Source organism: Salmo trutta, chromosome 32 (assembly GCF_901001165.1).
Source record: "Salmo trutta chromosome 32, fSalTru1.1, whole genome shotgun sequence".
In the NCBI taxonomy this organism is placed as follows: domain Eukaryota; kingdom Metazoa; phylum Chordata; class Actinopteri; order Salmoniformes; family Salmonidae; genus Salmo; species Salmo trutta.
This window is the reverse complement of record NC_042988.1, coordinates 15,966,994-15,986,309: the sequence shown is the minus strand read 5'-3', so window position 1 is coordinate 15,986,309 and position 19,316 is coordinate 15,966,994. Positions and strand designations below refer to the sequence as shown.

General features: G+C 43.8%; 1 protein-coding gene across 6 annotated transcripts in view; it reads left to right on the top strand.

Moving 5' to 3' along the window:
* The window catches only part of LOC115171232 (dedicator of cytokinesis protein 7), a 44,628-nt gene that overhangs the window by 6,824 nt on the left and 18,488 nt on the right, over positions 1–19,316 (top strand). For 3 of the 6 annotated variants that reach the window (XM_029727838.1, XM_029727837.1, XM_029727834.1), the window contains exons 6-21: positions 2,423–2,508; positions 2,709–2,775; positions 2,993–3,142; positions 6,700–6,780; positions 7,087–7,243; positions 7,492–7,622; positions 8,705–8,798; positions 8,943–9,105; positions 14,571–14,688; positions 15,712–15,782; positions 15,878–16,016; positions 16,237–16,338; positions 16,447–16,533; positions 16,710–16,941; positions 17,196–17,360; positions 17,587–17,762. In XM_029727838.1, the coding sequence (XP_029583698.1) occupies positions 2,423–2,508; positions 2,709–2,775; positions 2,993–3,142; positions 6,700–6,780; positions 7,087–7,243; positions 7,492–7,622; positions 8,705–8,798; positions 8,943–9,105; positions 14,571–14,688; positions 15,712–15,782; positions 15,878–16,016; positions 16,237–16,338; positions 16,447–16,533; positions 16,710–16,941; positions 17,196–17,360; positions 17,587–17,762 (2,019 nt within the window). Of the gene's footprint in view, positions 1–2,422; positions 2,509–2,708; positions 2,776–2,992; positions 3,143–6,699; positions 6,787–7,086; positions 7,244–7,491; positions 7,623–8,704; positions 8,799–8,942; positions 9,106–14,570; positions 14,689–15,711; positions 15,783–15,877; positions 16,017–16,236; positions 16,339–16,446; positions 16,534–16,709; positions 16,942–17,195; positions 17,361–17,586; positions 17,763–19,316 lie in introns of all 6 variants that reach the window. The other 3 variants (XM_029727832.1, XM_029727835.1, XM_029727836.1) reach the window with 1 other exon arrangement.

Here is a 19,316-nt window from a genome sequence, read left to right as displayed (position 1 = left end):
TTGCACTTGTGTGAACTTTAAAAAATAAAAATAAAAAAAAACATTTTTTTTTTTTAACTAAGCAAGTCGGTTAAGAACAAATTCTTATTTACAATGACGACCTACCCCGGGCCAAACCCGGACGACACTGGGCCAATTGTGCGCCCCCCTATGGGACTCCCAATCACGACCGGATGTGATACAGCCTGAATTTGAACCAGGGACTGAAGTGACGCCACTTGCACTGAGATGCAGTGCTTTACACCGCTGCGCCACTCGGGAACTGTTGGAATCATGGAAATAAAATGATTATTCTATAGTTAGAATATGATAGTGGCACTTTGAATACAGTGTTGTTTAACATGACAACGAATGAAAATGCCAGGGAGGAGTTATTGTGACGGAGTAGGAACCAAATTGTTGATAAGTGTTTCCTAGGGGACCCTATAATCTTTGGCTACGTTAAACGTTTTATTTTAGCTACTTCATGTAGTTAACATTCATGCTTTGCTTATTCCTCTTTGATTTAGAAGATACTGTTGCACAGACAACATACTGATTTAGGTATACACCATCACTGGTATTGTCAGGCTGTATAGCTAGTTATGTTTGTTCTTACTCAGTGCATTTATTAGCCAGCTAACTAGTGAATAGCATTAAAGACTAAAACAAATATGGCCCGAACGTGCTAAGAAAAGATAAACGAGCTGTTTGCAGATGTAAGAAACACAAACTAATAGTGTAATTCTGGAACACTAGTTAATTTATATTAAGAAGCAAATAGAAAACACATCGCTGTCATCAACATTGTCATTACAAGCATTTTGCTACGCCCGCAATAACATCTGCTAAATTCTGTGCAATTCTGTATACTTCTGGCCCCTCTTTGGACACTGTGTTAACTAACCTCCAGAGAGTTTCAATGCCATACAACTCTCCCTCCGTGGCCTCCAACTGCTCTTAAATGCAAGTAAAACTAAATGCATGCTCTTCAACCGATCGCTGCCCACACCTGCCCGCCCATCCAGCATCACTACTCTGGACGGTTCTGACTTAGGATATGTGGACAACTACAAATACCTAGGTTTCTGGTTAGACTGTAAACTCTCCTTCCAGACTCACATTAAGCATCTCCAATCCAAAATTAAATCTAGAATTGGCTTCCTATTTCGCAACAAAGCATCCGTCACTCATGCTGCTGCCAAACATACCCTCTTAAAACTGACTATCCTACCGATCTTCGACTTCGGCGATGTCATTTACAAAATAGCCTCCGACACTCTACTCAACAATTTGGATGCAGTATTTTACAGTGCCATCTGTTTTGTCACCAAAGCCCCATATACCACCCACCACTGCGACCTGTACGCTCTCGTTGGCTGGCCCTCGCTTCATACTCATCGCCAAACCCACTGGCTCCAGGTCATCTACAAGTCTTTGCTAGGTAAAGCCCCACCTTATCTCAGCTCACTGGTCACCATAGCAGCTCCCACATGTAGCACGCTCTCCAGCAGGTATATTTCACTGGTTACCCCCAAAGCCAATTCCTCCTTTGGCTGCCTTTCCTTCTAGTTCTCTGCTGCCAATGACTGGAACGAACTGCAAAAATCGCTGAAGCTGGAGATTCATATCTCCCTCACTAACTTTAAGCACCAGCTGTCAGAGCAGCTCACAGATCACTGCACCTGTACATAGCCCATCTGTTTATAGCCCATCCGACTACCTCATCCCCATACTGTATTTGTTTATTTTGCTCATTTGCACCCCAGTATCTCTACTTGCACATTCATCTTCTGCACATCTATCACTCCAGTGTTTAATTGCTATATTGTAATTACTTCACCACTGTGGCCTATTTATTGCCTTACCTCCCTTATCCTACCTCATTTCCACATACTGTATATAGACTTTTTCTACTGTATTATTGACTGTATGTTTGTATATTCCATGTGTTACTGTGTTGTTGTATGTGTCGAATTGCTTTGCTTTATCTTGGCCAGGTTGCAGTTGTAAATGAGAACTTGTTCTCAACTAGCCTACCTGGTTAAATAAAGGTGAAGTAAAAAAATATGTGTATGTCCTCAATAACATTTTTTGCATGTGCTGCATTGACCATGCAGACGGAACATAAGTGTCTTGTGGTCGAAGAACAACAAATGTGCTCCATGAGTGACACACGGCGTATCACATTTAACAAACAAAACATTCAAATACCGTTAAAGAAGGTAAAGTAAACGCCCAAACCGGTCCGTGCATCAATACCGGTATACCGTTTACTGCCCAGCCCTTCTTGCCTCTGTCTCCTTCTCACGCTCTCTCCCTCTTTCGTTATGTCTGTGTACACACTACTGTGGTGTCTGTGTCAACGTTGCCATGGCGTCTGGCTGTGTAAATGTTGCCGTCGTGTTTATGTTCTCACGGCTATGTGTGTGTTGTCTGACAGGATGAGGCTGTGGAGAGATGTTCTGTCCCAGAGGTCCCCAAAGAACACTGTGGTCAGAGGATCATGGTCAAGTGTCTGTCCCTCAAGTGAGTGACCATCTGTCTGTCCTTATCGTTCCTAAAATGATCCTTGTCGGTCACTCTTTCACTTATACCCTTTTCACACTAATGTAAAGAGTCACAGTTCAGGTTAGCACAATAGTAAATACATTTTGCCATTTTATTAATTTATCAGTCATATTTCCTTCTCATCCAAACACATGTTGTGCTTTTTGAACCCCCTACAGATTTGAAATAGAAATTGAGCCAATATTTGGGACTCTTGCTCTCTATGATGTCAAGGAAAAGAAAAAGGTACCCATGAGTTTTCTAGAAATGTTTAGACTGTACATATACAGCATGTTTATTTTTGAATGATCATATTATGCTTATGTCATGCTGAGCTCAAGCTTTGACTGATTACATTATTCTAGCTCTTACTATGCCTCAAAGGTCTTGTGCTTTAAATCTCAGAGTCAAAACATAATTAATATCCCATGACGTACATTTCCTCATCTCCTCCCCCTCCCAGATCTCAGAGGACTTCCACTTTGACCTGAACTCAGATCAGATGAAGGGCTTGCTGCGTCTCCACACGCCCCACACAGCCATCTCCACCCTGGCCCGCTCAGCCATCTTCTCCATCACGTACCCCTCTGCAGACATCTTCCTGGTCATCAAGGTACTGGACATAGGGCCACTAGGGGGGGCACATACAGAGAGTCCAGAGAAGGCTCTACGTCACATTACAAACTACTGACTCTCTGTAGGACTTTTTCTTGGTCTGGTCACATGTTCAGGGGAAAACCCCTAGTCCTGTCCATATGAACTGTTACAGATAAAAGATTTTGTATCTTCGATCCACCTACCACAATGTTTTTTAGGTGTGAACTGAATTACACAGCAAATTTTCCGCAGTTAAATAAACACAGTGTTAAATTTAACTCTCTTCCAGTGTCAATACGGGTCCACACTTTTCGGTGTGAAATTAACACTTTGCTTAGTGTAAAGCCTTATTTGCATATTTCCCAGTGTGCCTTACCTTTCGTGTGAGTTGTAGAGTTACCACCCATGACTGTATTTGTTAGTTACAGAGACATGGCTGTTGCATTCATTCATTTTCAGTCCTGTTGCCTTCACTAAGTGAGATCCCAAGCGAATATGTTATCATTAAAATTACATTCTTTTAAGACAAGACAATCCATATTTTATAAGCCTTATTTTGAGGGCCTAGTTTACCCTAATACAGTGGCCTGCAATTCATGATTTACAGGCCACATCAGGTGTACAAGTCAAATATTTTTGGGGTACAATAAATATTTTGTTTTTACAAAACATACACATACAAACGACAGCGTACAGACGCACACAAACATCAATGACACCATATCTTTGAACGCGACCCAGTTGTTTGTTATAAATGTTCTATTGCCATACTGGCTGGCAACGTTCTTATCGCTTGCTTGCTTGCTAGCTAGCCAACTATGGCTAACTTGCAGTCATGTCAAAAAGGAGCAGCCAGAAAAACAGCAAAGTAGCTGCATTTGTTTAAGCTGTTTTCTAGTGACCATTTATTTAGATGCATCCATAACAATGAGCTAATGATGCGTGAATTCGCCTGGCATAGAAAATGTGCTCACTCGTCAGGACACTGTTGTTCAGAGGAGCTAGCCAACAACACAGCTATAGTAACACAATCACTTCAAACTGAAGCTGGAAAGACTGCAAATTAGCTGTGTTCCATTTGACCTTTTTTCAATTGAATTATTTTTGTAAATATCCATAAAAATGATGCCAGCTGATTTATGATTTTGACTTGCATAGAAACGCTGCCTGCCTGTCTGTCTCGTCCCGACTCGTTCATTACTATGGGACAGTAGGAGATCGAATTTGAATATTAAAACAATGTTGCAAATGTCGGAGACACAGACAGCAAGGTTTATACAAATCTCTGCTGCTGAAAACAAAATGTTACTCTAAAAGAAATGAGATAATGTCTAGATGCTTTTTATATTGGAGATCAAGTTTATAAGTTGCCTGGCTGGGCTGATGAGACAGTGGATTGCACAGTCAGAGTATAAAGGTATTTCGACATCATAGATTTAGCCAGAGGCAACTTGTGGAATAGACACCGGCTGGAATGCGGTTTTAACCAATCAGCATTCAGGATTAGACCTACCCGTTGTAAAATTAAGAAATGACTCTGCCGTTGTACTGTAGAATTTGTGAATTTTGTCTCTTGTATAATAAATTCTATACATTAGTTTATACTGGATTAAGCGTACATTTTCATGAACTGTAATTTAGTGATGTTCCAACATTCCTTCCAACTTGTGCCAATATCAGTTATATTTTGGATAGGCTCTGCAAGGTTTTGTATATCTTATATTTATATCCGTTTCTGACTCAAATAGGATTCCCTCAAGATTGCTCTGATCTCCAAATGATTTCAAATCGAAACTTTGTGATATTTAACTTGAGTTGCATGTATTTGAAAATATCTTCACTGGTCAGTCCAAAATTGCTTTTTAATTCTGTAATGGAAATACATTGATTTCCTATTACCAAGTCATTTACTGTTTTTATGCCTTTAGTTTTGGTCCCGTGTGGCTCAGTTGGTAGAGCATGGTGTTTGCAACGCCAGGGTTGTGGGTTCGATTCCCACGGGGGACCAGTACGGGGGGGGGAAAAAAATGTATGAAATGTATGCATTCACTACTGTAAGTCGCTCTGGATAAGAGCGTCTGCTAAATGACTAAAATGTTTAAAAAAAAAATGTAAAAATGTTTTACATGTGGACCAATTTATCAGTGAATTATGAAAGCTATCCACGGATTGTTCCATAGGATTGTGATTTTGGTTCTTGTAGAATACATTTCATTTTCTTCTATATTGTTATAGTGTTTTTAACTATGAAGTTGTTTCCTGTTTGCAAAAATTCTAAAAGTTCACATAATTTCAGTTTGTGGCAAAACAAACAAGTATAGTGTAGATAGTCATTGTACCATCTAAACCGCTGTGAAATATATTTTCTATAACCAAAAATATTGTATTTTCAGCTGTTTGAAGCTGGTGTACAAAACCAAAAGTAAAAAAGACGCAAAAACTAAACTTAAGTACAGTCAGCATAGAAATAGCGCACATAGAACAGATCTACCGCTTCTTAGAGTTGCTTTCAATGAGAATGACATATCCATGTGAATTAGGTCGGGTTGCCCAAAAATCTATGTATTGCTGCTTTAATGTTCTCAGCTTTATCCTTTGAAAATAGACACATGAAAAGATTCTGGGGATAAGCATGCGCATCTTCAATATGTACCCATTGTTCCTCTGTAGTGCATTTAACTATATGTCGCAATAAGAAGACTTGTGTGGTGAGTTGATACAATTCCAAGTCTGGAAGGTTTAAACCACCCTTAGACTTAGGAAGATGTAAAACTTTCCTTTTTATTCTTTGAGTTTTATTTGCAAATTCAAAGTCAAATTAAGCTGGCTTGCAAAGTGGTGTAATTTCCATTGGAATCAAGCTAGAGTGGAGATATCCAACATTTCAAAATGTTGGATTTCACCCACAACCTGCATTCAGAATGACTGCCATGGTCAGGAGGACTAAGATATGACACTACCTTAACCATCTAAACTGGAACAATCATTTCAGTAACGGGTGCAATAAGTCCAACTAACAGGTTGGATTAGTTTAGAAAAATGTATGTTATCTTTGTGTAGCACAAGACTAATTAATCAATCAAGTGAAAAAAAAATCCTAAAATCTACCTTCAATAGAACACTGGGTATTATTAACACCCAACACTGGGTATTATTAACACCCAACACTGGGGTTCTTATGTAACACCGTCAATCAATACAAGGTAACACTGGCCAATTTGCTGTGTAAACTGTATTTGAGCAGACCATCCCAGACAAATCAGTGGAATATCCTTCAGCCACCAGAATGATTCATGCCAAGTGGCTTTGCAATACCTTATCATGGCTGCATTATATCACTTATTTACTTTAGATAAAGTTCTGTAAGCTTTGCCACATAGGTGACAGTGAAGTGCAACGACCTATTTGTCTTTACCTAGTGAATGTGACATTAGTTATTCTGAAGATGCATCCAATATTTGCATTTCATATATTGCTTTAGAAATGTATGTGCATGCACCATGTGTGCACCATTTGCAAATAATGGTCAGGTCAGCAATGTTCACCGTTACACGTGTCTTGTGTGTGTTTCAGCTGGAGAAAGTCCTTCAGCAGGGAGACATAGGGGAATCCTGTGAACCCTACATGGTCATGAAAGAGTCAGATTCATCAAAGGTAACAGTAAGTTCATAGTATCTATCTTCTATTGGTCTTTTCTTTGCATGTGTACATGCCTGTATGGGGTCGTGCACATGGGACTCTGTCCAGCTGGGTAGCCATCAGCATTTCTCAATTCGGCTTAGTCAGACAACTGCAATATTTGCAATTCCCTATTCTGAAGATCAATGTCCAACTAACTCTAAAACATTATATAAGTATTACAGTATCACCTTGCAATGGCCTTTTCTCAAGGCCCTTGATAGCGCAAGCTCCCATCCAGGTTTCTAGTCCCCACCAGTCAGTCTGCCTCTCTCTGTTTAGCACAAGGAGAAGCTGGAGAAGCTGCGTCTGCAGGCGGAGACGTCGTGTAGCAGGCTGGGCAGGTACAGGATGCCCTTCGCCTGGACGGCCATCCACCTGGTCAACATCGTCAGCAGTGTGGGGGGGCTGGAGCGCTCCGACCCCGACTCTGACTCTGGTACTTATGACCTCTGACCTCTACCAAACACCCCCTGGTTTAATCACAGTTAGGATATCAAACACACACACAGATTCTCTCTTAATATACACATGGAAATACACATGGAAACACATGGAATTCCTTACATCAGTCACACTCAGACACTTCTTGTTGAATTGTGGATGTAACAAAAGTGTCATCATTTCATAATAAGTATGTAATAATTGTTATTTATTGTCTAAACGGATGACTTGTCTTTTTGTCAGAGCGGAAAGGCCATGGAACATGGAACGAGAGAAGGAAGAAAGGGTCTGAGCGGATGAGTGTAGGAGAGGACATGTGTAACTTTTCCACCTTCCGTCCAGCCACTCTCACAGTCACCAACTTCTTCAAACAGGTCAGTCAGAATGTTGTGTGTTTGTGCTACCCAGGTGTACAGTGCCTGTAAGTATTCACCCCTCCTGGATTTTTTAAGCATTTTGTTGCGTTACAAAGTGGGATTGAAATATTTACAAAGTAATACAAATGAATAAAATGTCTTGGTTATGTAAGTATTCACCCTTCGTTGTGGCATTCCTAAATAACTTCAGGAGTAAAAATGTGCTCAACAAATCACTTAATAAGTAGCATGGACTCACTCTGAGTGCAGTAATGGGGGTTAACATGATTTTTGAATGACTACCTCATCTCTGTACCCCACACATACAATTATATGTAAGGTCCCTTAGTCACGTAGTGAATTTCAAGCACCGATTCAACCACAAAGACCAAGGAGCATTTCCAATACCTCGCAAAGAAAGATGGGTAAAAAAAACTAAACCAGACACTGAATATCCCTTTGAGCATGGTGAATTACACTTTGGATGGTGTATCAATACACCCAGTCACTACAAAGATACAGGTATCCTTCCTAACTGAGTTGCTGGAGAGGAAGGAAACCACACAGGGTTTTCACAATGAGGCCAATTGTGATTTTAATGCAGAGTTTAATGGCTTGCTTGCCAAAATGTTGTACTATCCCTTTAAATCTCCTAGAAAATGTATGGCAAGACATGAAAAAAGTGCTGTCACAAAGATCAACATTCAGTTTGACAGAGCTTGAAGAAATTGGAAAAGAATAATGGGCAAATATTGCACAATCCAGATGGGCAAAGCTCTTATGAGACTTACCCATGAAGACTCACATCTGTAATGGCTGCCAAAGGTGTTTCTAACGTATTGACTCAGAAAGGTGAATACTGATTTTAATCAATATATATTTTTCATCATTTATATTTTATACGATTTTATCTTCGACTTTGACATTGCAGAGTATTTTCTGTAGATCTCTGACATAATAATAAAAAAAAAAGAAATCCCACTTTGTAACAAAATAAATATGAAGAAATCCAAGGGGTATGAATACTTGTTATAGGCACTGTAACCTGTCTGTGTGGTTTGTGTCTGTGTGCCAATATACTATGATCTTTGTTTCTGTAGGAGGGGGACAGGCTGAGTGATGAAGACCTCTACAAGTTTCTGGCAGACATGCGCAGACCGTCCTCTGTCCTACGCAGACTGAGACCTGTCACAGGTACCTACTACAGTACCTCCTCAGCACACACATATATGTTTATATATAATCACCTGCACAAATTCTATAGGCTAAATAGAGAATATATTTTATGTTTACTAGTGTAACCTTGTTTTTCTCTCTTCCTGCTCCTTCTGTCCCTAGCCCAGTTGAAGATAGACATCTCTCCTGCCCCAGACTCTCCTCACTACTGCCTGTCTCCTGAGCTGCTCCATGTAAAGCCCTACCCTGACCTGAGGGTGCGCCCCACCAAGGAGGTGCTGGAGTTCCCTGCCCGCTACGTCTACACCCCTCACACCACCTACAGGTCAGTCTACACCCCTCACACCACCTACAGGTCAGTCTACACCCCTCACACCACCTACAGGTCAGTCTACACCCCTCACACCACCTACAGGTCAGTCTACACCCCTCACACCACCTACAGGTCAGTCTTCTCCCCTCACACCACCTACAGGTCAGTCTACACCCCTCACACCACCTACAGGTCAGTCTACACCCCTCACACCACCTACAGGTCAGTCTACACCCCTCACACCACCTACAGGTCAGTCTACACCCCTCACACTACCTACAGGTCAGTCTACACCCCTCACACCACCTACAGGTCAGTCTACACCCCTCACACCACCTACAGGTCAGTCTACACCCCTCACACCACCTACAGGTCAGTCTACACCCCTCACACTACCTACAGGTCAGTCTTCTCCCCTCACACCACCTACAGGTCAGTCTACACGCCTCACACCACCTACAGGTCAGTTTTCTCCCCTCACACCACCTACAGGTTAGTCTTCTCCCCTCACACCACCTACAGGTCAGTCTTCTCCCCTCACACCACCTACAGGTCAGTCTACACGCCTCACACCACCTACAGGTCAGTCTTCTCCCCTCACACCACCTACAGGTCAGTCTACACCCCTCACACCACCTACAGGTCAGTTTTCTCCCCTCACACCACCTACAGGTCAGTCTACACCCCTCACACTACCTACAGGTCAGTCTTCTCCCCTCACACCACCTACAGGTCAGTTTTCTCCCCTCACACCACCTACAGGTCAGTCTACACCCCTCACACTACCTACAGGTCAGTCTTCTCCCCTCACACCACCTACAGGTCAGTCTACACCCCTCACACTACCTACAGGTCAGTCTTCTCCCCTCACACCACCTACAGGTCAGTCTTCTCCCCTCACACCACCTACAGGTCAGTCTACACGCCTCACACCACCTACAGGTCAGTTTTCTCCCCTCACACCACCTACAGGTTAGTCTACACCCCTCACACCACCTACAGGTTAGTCTACACCCCTCACACTACCTACAGGTCAGTCTTCTCCCCTCACACCACCTACAGGTCAGTCTTCTCCCCTCACACCACCTACAGGTCAGTCTACACGCCTCACACCACCTACAGGTCAGTTTTCTCCCCTCACACCACCTACAGGTTAGTCTACACCCCTCACACCACCTACAGGTTAGTCTACACCCCTCACACCACCTACAGGTTAGTCTACACCCCTCACACCACCTACAGGTTAGTCTACACCCCTCACACCACCTACAGGTTAGTCTACACCCCTCACACCACCTACAGGTCAGTCTACACCCCTCACACCACCTACAGGTTAGTCTACACCCCTCACACCACCTACAGGTCAGTCTTCTCCCCTCACACCACCTACAGGTCAGTCTTCTCCCCTCACACCACCTACAGGTTAGTCTACACCCCTCACACCACCTACAGGTTAGTCTACATCCCTCACACCACCTACAGGTCAGTCTACACCCCTCACACCACCTACAGGTCAGTCTACACCCCTCACACCACCTACAGGTTAGTCTACACCCCTCACACCACCTACAGGTCAGTCTTCTCCCCTCACATCACCTACAGGTTAGTCTACACCCCTCACACCACCTACAGGTCAGTCTACACCCCTCACACCACCTACAGGTCAGTCTACACCCCTCACACCACCTACAGGTTAGTCTACATCCCTCACACCACCTACAGGTTAGTCTACACCCCTCACACCACCTACAGGTCAGTCTTCTCCCCTCACACCACCTACAGGTTAGTCTACACCCCTCACACCACCTACAGGTTAGTCTACACCCCTCACACCACCTACAGGTCAGTCTACACCCCTCACACCACCTACAGGTTAGTCTTCTCCCCTCACACCACCTACAGGTTAGTCTACACCCCTCACACCACCTACAGGTCAGTCTACACCCCTCACACCACCTACAGGTCAGTAGATTTATACACTGTCATAGATCATACCACAGCTCAGAAATTATATTTTCAGATTTTTATTTGCACACAAAATATACAAAATGACAGCAGTAAGAATGAATTAGAATTAAAATAAAGAACATGTACATGTACAATAAAAAAGGGCATGTGTTAAACACAATTAAAAGTATTCAGAAGTATAATACAGTGGTATAAATATATAATGTTATTGTAATTCAGTTTATTGGGTGGGAGTTTTTGTTCTGTGTGAATTATGCTTGTATGAGTAGACAGGGTACTTAAGCACCAGGGAAAAGTCATGGAGTGTAGTTTCAGTAGCTACAGTAGCTGGTGTTAAGATTCAGTCGAACCATCAGGTGATGTGACAAAGGACTGGCTATCTCCTGGCTTCACTCTGAAATAAAAAACAAAGCAAACTTGGTCAAACACAGCATCCATCACTACATCAATCATGGGCAGATTCTGTTTAGAATTGTTCAAATTATGTTCAGCTATTATACCCACCAGTTTCTGTAGCTTGGTCAACTGTTGGCTCTGACTCTCAATGCTCTGTTTTTGGAACTGTGTCCATGTTAGCAGGCCCTCCAGAACACTGGAGTGTTTTAACGCCCTATCCTGAAAACACACACGCTCATATGAATTTATGAATGGAACAGAACCGATTGAGTGTGTTGGCATTGGATTGTTTGGCATAATCTGTGTGTGATTGAGAAGTGTACCTTACCTTTAATTCCTGTATGCTGTTGGGGGGGTAGTTCTGAAGGAATGTCTCCAGATTGATCACCTTGGTCCTAAGCTCTCCCTCTTCCTGCTCCACCCGGGCCACCTTGCCCTCGGCCTCCTCAGCCTCTGACTGCAGCCCAGCCATCTGGCCCTTGGAAAAGAGCATCTGGCTTTAAATCCTCTCCCTCCCACTGATCTCAGACCAGCTGCTCAAACTGACATGGCCTCAATATACACTGGCTGGCCAATGTCATTCTCACACTCCCTCTGTTCTCAGAACATTAGGATCTATATTGAGTAAACAAAACGAATATGTACATGGCTTTGTGTTTGTTGAAAAGCTAGCCAGATAGTTGAGTGCTCAGGTTCATGGCAGTTATTGGCCCATTCAGCCAAATAGCCAATGCTGTCTGTTCAGCTGCTCTCTCTCCCTGTTGGAGCCCAGAGGAATAGAGCTTATCTGACTGACTGGGATTTCAGATTGTTGGCAAAGCAGGGTTATCTCTGTCTGCCCTGTCGCTCTGTGGAGTGAAATCCACAAAATGATCATCATTTTAGATGCTTAACCCTCTCAAAACGCATCTACCAATTGATGACACTGTCAGAGTTAGTTTGAGGTGTCTGACTGGGTATGTTTTCTCCAGTAAATAGATATATCTACTGTACACCTGACAGAGTGGGTAAGGTGCAAGATCCAAATTCTACGGAATAAAAAGCCTCTGCACACTTAGATCTATGCACATTTCAGTAATTTAATTGGTAAGTTTTTGTTCACAGTAGACCTTTGTCAGAGCAGGACGAGTATGTTTCCTCACCTGTATCTGTTCTAGCACCTGTCTCATCTGTCTTTCCTTCTCTGCGGCCTGGCCTGCCTCCTGGCCCAGCCTCTCCAGCCTTTCCTCATGTCTCCTCAGCGACCTCTCGATCCGAGCGAACTTGGCATCGGTGCTCTCGTAGACGTGGTGGAGGGTCTCGCTGAACTGCAGCACGCCGTACATCAGCACGTTCATGTCATCAATGGGGGCAGCCTGGTTGTTCTTCTGGGCCTTCCGGACGGGGCTGGCTGGGATCCCTGCTAAACACATGGCCATACACAGCAGGCAGAGTAGTGTGGCCCTCATCCTGACCTGAGGACACAGGCTATATAGAGAGATTATTTCTTTGTCTCTTCAGAGAGACTATTGACTCCAAATCTAGTGAGAATCGCCCAGTGCCCCTTCCTATGCCTGTTTGTCTTAAAGCTTTGTTAAGGCTGTTACTCCTCAGTTGTCGTTATAACGTTTCCCTGGGTTCATTTTCTCAGCTGTATGTCTAAGTGCCTCAGGTCTGTAGTATCTTTTTTGTCTCACCTCGGATATCAGTAATGATACGACTCTTTTATATCTGGTGTTCAAAATGACTGTGAAACATTAGCTCAGTCGTGGTCCAATCAGAGATCAGCTCTGTGGCTTTAGTCAGGCTGACCTTGGCATTCATCCCAACCTCTGGAGTAACTCTGTCAGGCCTCCAGGTGTTAAATACACATGACCTACATTAACATCAACTGAGTCTCTGTTTGTCCTGGTAGATATGGACCAGGGCCTGGTTGCATAAAACATCTCAAGTTTAAGTCAGATTCACAAAACATTTTAAGGTGAATTTCTCTCTTAAATTAAGTGGAAAAAGTTAATGGTGCCCATGAGGTCCCTTAAGTGCTTCATTCAGTATGGATATCAATGTAAACAGCGTTTGTGAAGGTGAATCTTTTCCTCTGCCCTGGTTGCAAAAGGATAACATCAACCAGCTAGCTAGCTACTTAGCTAAACAATGGAAGGTGCACAATCAATGGCTACAAAGCCAGCTGGCTAGTTAGCTACCTACTCTGTAAGTTAGCTTGATGTTTTAGAAAGTAATAGAAACAAGTTGAGAAAAAGGTAACTACAATAAATGTTTTATTTGTTTCTCCTGTCTTGAATGTGTAAGTTATATTTTGCAATCTCCCAAAATAAATGCTCTTTGACAAGACCTTCAGTCAGTAAATCAGGTCGTCTCCATGGTAACCAGAAATGTTCTTCCGTATATGCTTTCAAACTACCGTAAAACCCCTTAAGTATGCCCTTACCTATGGGGAAACGTTTGAGGGGTTCTGCAACGCCATTCAACAATTATCTTAGGTAAGGGAACATTATTCCTTAAGGTAAATCCTTAAGAGAAACATTTAAGATGTTTTATGCAACCGGGCCCTGTATTATATTGGGCTGACCATCAGACCATGACAATATAATGTCACACTGCTCTGTGTTGTTTGAGTGTGTGGATTAACAATGTTCTTGATAAGTAAATTACATTTTGGATCGGAATATACTGGTATGCTCGGAAGTTCTTTCACATGTTTGACTTGGACAGGAGTTGGTCACTCACACCCTGCTAGGTCTCACATGGTTTCTCTCTCCCAATCCTTCTCACTTTATAGGCCTATTTGTTAAGATTTCTTTTTGATTTGTTATAAATCTGTGGCAATTACCTAATAGTACCCTCTAATTTAGGCTAGATATTCTGTTTTTGTTCCAGAAATGTGGTAAGCAGTCACATGCCAGATATAGTTGATTTGACCATGCGTGCTGCCTGTGGTGCGTGCCTTAGTCAGTAGGGAGGATATGTTGGCAGACAGCCGCAGCGTGGAGGTTAGCTGAGCTGAAACTAGAGTCTAATGACCCCTCTATGCCTTCCGGGTTGTATTATGGAAATCAAATTCACTGCCATTTCTTTCTTCTCCCTCATCTTGTCCTCCTCCTCCCCACCTCCAGGAACCTGCTGTATATCTACCCCCAGAGCCTGAACTTCAGCAGTCGGCAGGGCTCAGTCAGGAACATTGCTGTCAAGGTGCAGTTCATGGCAGGAGAGGATCTCAGTCTGGCCATGCCGGTGAGTGATTGGCCCGCTTCACCAGTCCACCAATCACAAAACAGGAAACCTCTACAGATTTGTAACACAGTGCTCTCAGGACAATGGCGTCCCCCTCACAAAGAAAAGCCTGATGCTGTGAAATATGATGTGCCCCACAAGAGTAGGTCACTCTACAAGAATGTCCAGTGTAGGTAACCCCAGTTCCTGGTTTTTGGAAACAGACAACATTTTTTGATGGTTAAAACAAACTGAAGGAGGGATTTTACTGCATAATTAACTTCCTGTCGGAAAGCTGTGGTGTTGTTCAGTCTCAGTGCAGTGGATTCTTAATCCAATTGGAGCCTTTAGGACACACCCTAATCTAATCTGGGACCCTGGCAACAATGTCCTAATCCATTGAAGGAGCCCTGTGGAGACTTCTAAACAACTATTGGACATATTCCCAGTCCATAAGATGTAAAAAAAAAAAAACAACTGTCAAATTCAATTAATGATGTTTAGAAACCAGCTAATTATAAATGACCTAATTTGGAAGACTTCCAACTGTAATGCTAAAGAACCGTAGGTTACATTTCATTTAGTATGACATGTTATTTACATAGCAGTTCTGAGAAGGATTCTGGTAAATTCCTATATGGACATACAGAGTTACAAAACATTAGGCCATGACAGACTGACCAGGTGAAAGCTTTGATCCCTTATTGATGTCAATTGTGAAATCCACAGTGTAGATGAAGGGGAGGACACGGGTTAAAGAAGGATTTTTAGGCCTTGAGACAATTGAGACATGGATCGTGTGTGTGTGTGTGCGCCATTCAGAGGGTGAATGGGCAAGACACAATATTTAAGTGCCTTTGAACGGAGTATAGTAGTAGGTGCCAGGCACTGGTTTGAGTGTGTTAAGAACTGCAATGCTGCTGGGTTTTTCACGCTCAACAGTTTCCCTTGTGTATCAAGAATGCTCTGAGGGCAAAAGGTGGTGCAGGGGGGTGTTTTGTACAAGGGCATAGATCCAATAAAAACTGTCTCCTCTCATAATAGGTGATCTTTGGGAAATCCAGCTGCGCTGAGTTCTTTACAGAGGCTTATTCACCCGTCATCTACCATGACAAGTAAGAGCCTGTTCCCTTCCAGACCTTTCCTGTTACACTCCTCTCATCCTCTCATTTCCTCTCTCACCTATCTCTCTCTCTCTCTCTGTCCTCAGGTCTCCAGAGTTCTATGAGGAGGTGAAGATGAAGATTCCAGCCAACCTGACAGACAACCACCACCTCCTGTTCACCTTCTACCACATCAGCTGTCAGCCCAAACAGAACACGCCCCTGGAGACCCCCGTGGGATACACCGTGAGTACTCTTCACTAGGACCCGGAGGTTTTCCCACTTACCTGACCAGGGAAAACTATGGACCCAACTTAGGGTGCTTCCCAACCCATTACATACCTCCGTTACAAGCTACTAATATTTAGGCCTTTGAAACACTAAAAGTGTCATCAGTGATTAGCTGTGCTGTGTCTTTTATTTATGTGTGGTGTAATAATGTGCATTAAATTGTCTGTGTCCACAGTGGATTCCTCTGATGCAGCATGGCCGTCTACGGACCGGTTCCTTCAGTCTGCCGGTCTCTGTGGAGAAACCCCCACCCAGCTACTCCGTCCTCACCCCTGACGTAAGTGTGCGAGCACATGCATGATTAGTTCTCATGAAGTCACGAGTTTGCATGCATAGTCTGTGTGTGGCTGGGTTTTGATGTAGGTAGTGTGTGTGTGTATTGCAGGTGCAGCTTCCAGGCATGAAGTGGGTGGATAATCACAAGCAGGTGTTCAATGTGGAGGTGACAGCTGCCTCCTCAGTTCACACTCAGGTAACTCTCTACCTCTCTCACTCACACACACACACACACACACACACACACACACACACACACACACACACACACACACACACACCACCTCACCTCACTTTCTCTAATACTCTAGTCAATGGGATTATAAATTAAATGAATACCCCCGTCCCCCCCAATGTGACTTTGTCTCTTAGGACCCCCACCTGGATAAGTTCTTCACCCTGTGTTACGTCCTGGAGGAGTACTCGTTCCCGTTCCGTCTGAAGGACTGTATCATCAGTGAGGCCAACGTGGAGGGTGAGCTGAAGGCCAGCATGACCGGCCTGCGGGGGGCGCTACTCGACACATGCGTCCGCTTTCTCCACCAGCTGCTCTCCAAACTCATCCTGCTCATCGTCCACCCGCCCGTCATCGCAGGACAGATCGGTGAGTGGCTTGGCGACTTTACAGAGGGCGGCCATCTTAGATTGACTCATCCCTCATGGCCCTTTCAAGATCCTCATCTCTCCCGCAGAAACACTCCTGGTCAAATAGTTCTCCCAGATCTAGGATACATTTTTCAAATAATTTACGTCTACACTCGATTGAGCTTGCCTTGTACAATGGAATAAATGGAACAGTCCCAAAAGTGCAAACCCAGGTGTGATCTCTGCCTCTTTTTCCCCATTCCCATCTCTCAGTGAACCTGGGCCGTGCAGCGTTCGAGGCCATGTCCCTGCTGGTCAACCAGATCCATAAGAACCTGGAGGGGAACCAGGACCAGCATGGCAGGAACAACCTGCTGGCCTCCTACATCCACTACTGCTTCCACCTGCCCACTTCTGAGCCTGCCATGCCCCCTACTGGTGAGGAATGGAACAGCAGGCACTGAAGATTCACTATTTCTCCACACCAGCTGTAATGATGTAGTCCCAATGCTTTCAAGGAAGAGTATTTTCATCTATCCATGTCTCTGATGTGCTTGGGTGTGAGATTCATTTAACCTTGTGGTTGGAGAATTCTCACTCAACTACTAAAATGAGCATAAGTGTGTCTTTTGGTATCAGTGTCCTCCTCTTCCTCCTGACCCAGGGGGTGCCACCCCGGCCTACGAGCTCCCCATCCAGTACGCCACGTTGTCCAGGGCAACGGCCCGCCCCAGCACCCTGCACCTGGCCCGCTCCAAGAGCATCAGTAACTCCAACCCTGACCTGGCCAGCACCCCCACGTCACCTGACGAGGAAGTGCAGAGGATCATCTCCAGCAAGGTCAGTTCTACCTCCAATACAAATCAAATGGTATTGAATTGAGTTCTCTCATTGGCTTCTCTCCGGTAATACAGCTATCTTAGACATTGCCTCTTTCCTGTCTAGGTACTGTAAATACAACCTGTTCTGTTCTCTGTCCTGTCTAGGTACTGTAAATACAACCTGTTCTGTACTGTCTAGGTACTGTAAATACAACCTGTTCTGTCCTGTCTAGGAACTGTAAATACAACCTGTCCTGTCTAGGTACTGTAATTACAACCTGTTCTGTACTGTCTAGGTACTGTAAATACAACCTGTTCTGTTATCTGTCCTGTCTAGGTACTGTAAATACAACCTGTTCTGTACTGTAAATACAACCTGTCCTGTCTAGGTACTGTAAATACAACCTGTTCTGTTCTCTGTCCTGTCTAGGTACTGTAAATACAACCTGTTCTGTTCTCTGTCCTGTCTAGGTACTGTAAATACAACCTGTTCTGTCCTGTCTAGGAACTGTAAATACAACCTGTTCTGTACTGTCTAGGTACTGTAAATACAACCTGTTCTGTACTGTCTAGGTACTGTAAATACAACCTGTTCTGTCCTGTCTAGGTACTGTAAATACAACCTGTTCTGTCCTGTCTAGGAACTGTAAATATAACCTGTCCTGTCTAGGTACTGTAATTACAACCTGTTCTGTCCTCTGTTCTGTCCTGTCTAGGTACTGTAAATACAACCTGTCCTGTCTAGGTACTGTAAATACAACCTGTTCTGTCCTGTCTAGGTACTGTAAATACAACCTGTCCTGTCTAGGAACTGTAAATACAACCTGTCCTGTCTAGGTACTGTAATTACAACCTGTTCTGTCCTCTGTTCTGTCCTGTCTAGGTACTGTAAATACAACCTGTCCTGTCTAGGTACTGTAAATACAACCTGTTCTGTCCTGTCTAGGCACTGTAAATACAACCTGTTCTGTCCTGTCTAGGCACTGTAAATACAACCTGTTCTGTCCTGTCTAGGCACTGTAAATACAACCTGTTCTGTCCTGTCTAGGCACTGTAAATACAACCTGTTCTGTCCTGTCTAGGCACTGTAAATACAACCTGTTCTCTTTCTCCTCTAGTTGGGGAAGTAAAGGCACTATGTGACGAACTCCTGAATATGTTATCTGTGTGCTTATGATAGTGTTGCTGCCTCTTCCAGTCTAAACATAGACACTTTTTCAAGTTGGGGTTAAATGGCATTCTGGCTGTTTAAATGTACGCTGAATGTCTGTCCGAAGTGTTTCCTGTGAATAAACATACAATCAGACTCTCCTCGTCCTCCTGTAGTGATGCTCCAGTGTCGTATCTTGATGTGCATGCCTGTGATTCCTGTCTGTCTGTGCCAATGGTTGGTTGATTCCACATCTGTGGTCAATTATGCAATCTTGTGGTGTGCCTATGTATGTCTGTCCCTCTGTGTTCTATCCCTCGCTATTCCCGTCCTCCCCCTCCCCTCTCTCTCTTCCTTCCTTCTCCTCCCTCTAATTTGACCCTTGTCTCCACCCTTCCCTGATCCTCCCACCCTCCCTAACCT